At 46.8% G+C, this 5,306-nt stretch overlaps 1 protein-coding gene across 6 annotated transcripts in view; it reads left to right on the top strand.

Moving 5' to 3' along the window:
* The window catches only part of SFI1 (Sfi1 homolog, spindle assembly associated (yeast)), a 130,444-nt gene that overhangs the window by 22,967 nt on the left and 102,171 nt on the right, over positions 1–5,306 (top strand). For 3 of the 6 annotated variants that reach the window (XM_011979012.1, XM_011979010.1, XM_011979011.1), the window contains 2 exons: positions 699–872; positions 2,543–2,614. The exons of 2 other annotated variants lie outside the window; for them this stretch is intronic. In XM_011979012.1, the coding sequence (XP_011834402.1) occupies positions 699–872; positions 2,543–2,614 (246 nt within the window). The remainder of the gene's footprint in view (positions 1–698; positions 873–2,542; positions 2,615–5,306) is intronic. One more of the 6 variants, XM_011979013.1, reaches the window with a different exon arrangement.

Raw genomic sequence — 5,306 nt, 5'->3', positions numbered from 1 at the left:
TACTAGGGAGGCTGAGGCAGGAGAATCGCTTGAACCCGGGAGGTGGAGGTTGCAGTGAGCTGAGATCACGCCACTGCACTCCAACCTGGGCGACAGAATAAGACCTTGTCTCAAAAAAAAATAATAAAAATAAAAAATTAGCCGACCATGGTGGGGCACGCCTGTAGTCTCAGCTACTCAGGAGGATGTGGTGGGAGGATTCCTTGAGCCCGGGAGTTCAAGACCAGCCTGGGCAACACAGTGAGACCTTGTCTCTTAAAAAAAAAAAAAAAAAATTATCAGGACACACTGGTGAGCACCTGTGGTCCTAGTTGCCTAGTTGCTTGGGAGGCTGAAATGAGAGGATCGCTTGAGCCTGGGAGGTCAAGGCTGCAGTGAGCTGTGGTCATGCCACAGCATTCCAGCCTGGGCAGCAGAGTGAGAACCTGTCTCAAACAAAAGAAAACTGTGTTAGGCCTGATGACTCCAGGGGGTATCCCTCAGCTCTGTAGTTCCTGCCTAGAGCTGACCCAGCAGTACCCACCTCCAGTGGCTGGCCAATATTTCTGTCAGATTGGGCTGCTTATTATCTTTGAAGCATAGGTATTATCAGTCTTGATGAGCTTATCTGTTTAATTTTGCTTGTATGTTAAAAGTATTTGCATCACATGCAGAGATAACTTTATTCTCTCCTTGCCTCCTTCCTCCTCACATTTAAGGTATTTTAGGGATGGTGCAGTTAAGAAACCTTATTCTGCAAAGACACTGTCCAACAAGAAGTCTTCTGCATCCTTTGGGATCCGGAGGGAGTTACCTAGTACCAGTCACCTAGTGCAGTATCGTGGCACACATTCTTGTACCCGACAGGGCCGGTTAAGAGAACTGCGCATCAGGTGAGCTTTTGAGTGGCCACCAGTCTACGGATACTTTTCTCTTGTTCTGCCTTCTTGGTTAAAATGAGGGAATGATTGTTATTCTCCCATTACAATTAGTTGGAGATCTTGATGCCTCTTCTTTATAGTAGAATGTTCAGATGAAAAGGATATTCAGGAATCTGCAGACATAAAATCTGTCACTGAGTGTTTTCATTTCTCCACTTGTGCCTCGCAATATGACGCTATCAAGATTCTTCCAGAAAAAGCCTAAACGTGTAAACGTGGTCCAAGAAAGAAGGAACTACTCTTTTTTGCTACTCTTTTTTTTTCCCCCTGGATTTTCTGGTGAATTCTAGAGGAGCTGTAACCCTTCTGCTACTCTTGGTTAGGTATATTAAAGACATGCATTTCTTAATTCAAAAATTTATCAGGCCTGGTGCGGTGGCTCACACCTATAATCCCAGCACTTTGGGAGGCCGAGGCAGGTAGATCACCTGAGGTCAGGAGTTCGAGACCTCATCTCCACTAAAAATACAGCCGGGCACGGTGGCTCACGCCTGTAATCCCAGCACTTTGGGAGGCCGAGGCGGGTGGATCACGAGGTCAGGAGATCGAGACCATCCTGGCTAACATGGTGAAGCCCCATCTCTACTAAAAATACAAAAAATTAGCTGGGCTTGGTGGTGGGCACCTGTAGTCTCAGCTACTTGAGAGGCTGAGGCAGGAGAATGGTGTGAACCCAGGAGGCAGAGGTTGCAGTGAGCCGAGATGGCGCCACTGCACTCCAGCCTGGGCGACAGTGAGACTCCATCTCAAAAAAAAAAAAAGAGAAAAAAAAGACAAGGCCGGGCGTGATGGCTCATGCCTGTAATCCCAGCACTTTGGGAGGCCAAGGTGGGTGGATCCCAAGGTCAGGAGATCGAGACTGTCCTGGCTAACATGGTGAAACCCGTCTCTGCTAAAAATACAAAATATTTGCCAGGCGTGGCGGTGTGCACGTGTAGTCCCAGCTACTCGGGAGGCTGAGGCAGGAGAATGGCTTGAACCTGGTAGGCGGAGCTTGCTGTGAGCAGAGATTGCGCCACTGCACTCTAACCTGGGCAACAGAGCAAAACGCTGTCTCAAAATAAAAAAAGACAAGCCACCTTTGTGTGTATACCAGGCATTGTGCTAGGTACTGAAGGTACTATAAAGCACCAATTTCTGCTTTCAGGGGCTCACAGTGCAGAGGGAATGACAGACACCCTGTGAGCTGATCACTGTGATATGGTGTCACATTACAGGAGGGGTTTGAGCAGAGTACTGAGAGTACACAGCTACTCACTCTGTTTACATTGGAGAAGGTTCAGGATTAGTGGGCATTTGCCAGGCATTTTAGGTAGTAGGAAGAATAATATGAACAAAAGAATTATGATGTACTTCCTGTACCTCAGTTCTGAAGTTTTTATCTCTTCATTGACAATTTATATTGAAAATATTTTTTAAAAATAATCTGCTTGATTTTAGCTTTATAAATCTCCCCCATCCTATGCCCTGTTTGATGCAAGATTAGCTATGATACCACCTTTTGACTCATACTAACATCCCTCCCTCTGAGACCTTAAAGGCTTCCTTTCCTTTCCAGAAAACTGATGATGTAAGCCAAATGGAATTTTAAAATATGTATATCCTTTTTTTCCTTCTTTCAGATGCGTGGCCAGAAAGTTCTTATATTTATGGATTCGAATGACTTTTGGAAGAGTATTTCCCTCTAAAGCCAGGTAGTATTAGCTCAGAACACCATAATTCTGTTGAGTTCATTCTAGGGTTTTCTTTTATTTTAAGCGTGTATATAAACTTCATTATGGCTTGTGCTGTTACATTCCTCCCTTGTTCCTCCCCAGAATCCAGTAGGCAGAAACAGTCCCTAATATAACCATGTACTATAGTGGTAACTTCATACCTGTTAGTTGACTGCAACTTTATTAGTGGTGAGCTGCGAATGTTATCTACAAAAGTAGCCAGTGAAGGTTAAGTTTTAGTGTTCAATGTCCTGGCCTTTAGCTACTGTGGCCTTCAGCTTCAAAGAAAAAGAAAGAAAGAAAAAAAAAATCACAAACAAGTGACCAAGTGAAAGAATCAGGCAGGGCGCAGTGGCTCATGCCTGTAAACCCAGCACTTTGGGAGACTGAGGCGGGCGAATCACCTGAGGTTAGGAGTTCGAGACCAGCCTGGCCAACCTGGTGAAACCCTGTCTCTACAAAAATTAGCTGTGCAGCGAGGCACAGGTGGCTCATACCTGTAATCCCACCACTTTGGGAGGCCGAGGTGGGCGAGTCACCTGAGGTCAGGAGTTCGAGACCAGCCTGACCAGCATGGAGAAACCCTGTCTCTACTAAAAATACGAAATTAGCCGGGCATGGTGGCGCATGCCTGTAATCCCAGCTACTCGCGAGGCTGAGGCAGGAGAACTGCTTGGACCCAGGAGTCAGAGGTTGCAGTGAGCCAAGATTACGCCATTGCACTCCAGCCTCGGCAACAAGAGCGAAAGTCCCTCAAAAAAAAAAAAGGCCAGGCGCGGTGGCTCACGCCTGTAATCCCAGCACTTTTGGGAGGCTGAGGCGGGCAGATCATGAGGTCAGGAGATCGAGACCATCCTGGCTAACACAGTGAAACCCCGTCTCTACTAAAAATACAAAAAGAAATTAGGTGTGGTGGCGGGCGCCTGTAGTTTCAGCTGCTCGGGAGGCTGAGGCAGGAGAATGGCGTAAACCCAGGAGGCGGAGCCTGCAGTGAGCCGCAATTGCACCACTGTACTCTGGCCTGGGTGACAGAGCAAGACTCTGTCTTTAAAAAAAAAAAAAGATAATTAGCTGAGCGTGGTGGCGTATGCCTGTAATCTCAGCTAATTGGGAGGCTGAGGCAGGAGAACCACTTGAATCCCGGAGGCAGAGATTGTGGTGGGCCGAGATTGTGCCATTGCACTCTAGCCTGGGCGAAAGAGTGAGACTGTCTCAGATAAATAAATAAATAAAAATAAGAATAAAAAAGAACCATACTTAAGTAAACCAGGATAGATAAGATCTCTTTGGGAAAAGTGTTTGCCCAAGAGAAGTAATTGAGCTCTTTCAGGGCGCTGGTTAGACTGACAGATTGGCTTGATCAAGTGCAGAACCTGGGGGAAAAAATTGGCTGTAGCAAAGGCAGTGAAATTTTAGCAGCAGATCCCTCTGTCATAGCCTGATTTTGTGTAGACCAATGCTGCCCATTGCTGTGGTTTTGGGTTATAATTGCTGTAGCTGCAGTGCTGAGAGTGGACTGCAACAGAGAGTCACAGGAGTTCCCGTACAGAAGGCAGGGGAGCTGGGGAGAAGGGACCAGTGCAAGGTATGTTTCAAAAGGAGAACTGGCAGCCTTCGAGAGCGTAAGCACTTAAAAACTGAAATGTCTTGGGTTCCCTCCTGCTCCCCTCTTCCCCTTTTCTTTCCCTTACTATAATCTTTCCTGTTTCATTTTTTGAGTCTGACTCCTTCATTCAATGTCTCTCAAGCAAACCTGGCCTGTGTATGTTTTCTGAAATCTTTTCTTTGTATACTTTATGAGGGGCCCTGCTGTTCCATCTTCTCCTTTTTGTATGTTTACAGTGAAGCTCCTGATGTGGCTATGTTACCGGCCAGGTCTAGGTCCATTCTGCCCATGTGTGGTAAATCAATCACTGTGACACAGGTTTTGCAAAAGAGAAAAACTTACTTGCAAGGCCACTGAGCGAGGAGGTGGGAGAACAGGTCTCAAACTGGCCTCCCGAAAGATAAGCCTTAGGGATATTTGTGGGCTAGGGAAGTGGGGTGGTTTAAGGTGTGGGGTGGATTGGGGTGGATTGGCAGTGGGGATAATGAAGTAACATTCATTGTGTACAAGTGTAGTCAGGGTTCATGGCATGTCATAGAACACATGTACAGAAAATAGAGGCATTAACATGATCTGAGGGTGGAGTTTTTGGCCCTCAAGCATCAAAAGACCCTCTAGGGCTCCTTCACAGGCCCAGTTGAAGGGTTGGTGGTCTCCATCAATTTGAACTGGGCAGGAGCTAGCCCAGGTTCCTGAAAAATAACTGAAGTGACCATTGCCATGGTGACCTGTCAATGTTATCTACAAAGTAGCCAATGAAAGTTAAGTTTAAGTGTTCAGGCTGGACATGGTGGCTCCCACCTGTAATCCTAGCACTTTGGGAGGCCAAGGCAGGCGGATTACTTGAGGTCAGGAGTTTGAAACCAACCTGGCCAACGTGGTGAAACTTTGTCTGTACTAAAAATACAAAGAAATCAGCCGGGCATGGTGGCGGGTGCCTGTAATCCCAGCTACTTGGGAGGCTGGAGCAGGAGAATTGCTTGAACCCAGGAGGCGGAAGTTGCATTGAGCCGAGATCGTGCCACTGCACTCCAGCCTGAGCAACAGAAAGAGGATCTGTCTCAA

This window comes from Mandrillus leucophaeus, unplaced genomic scaffold, assembly GCF_000951045.1.
Source record: "Mandrillus leucophaeus isolate KB7577 unplaced genomic scaffold, Mleu.le_1.0 Scaffold2, whole genome shotgun sequence".
Taxonomy (NCBI): Eukaryota; Metazoa; Chordata; class Mammalia; order Primates; family Cercopithecidae; genus Mandrillus; species Mandrillus leucophaeus.
This window is presented reverse-complemented; position numbering and strand designations above follow the sequence as displayed.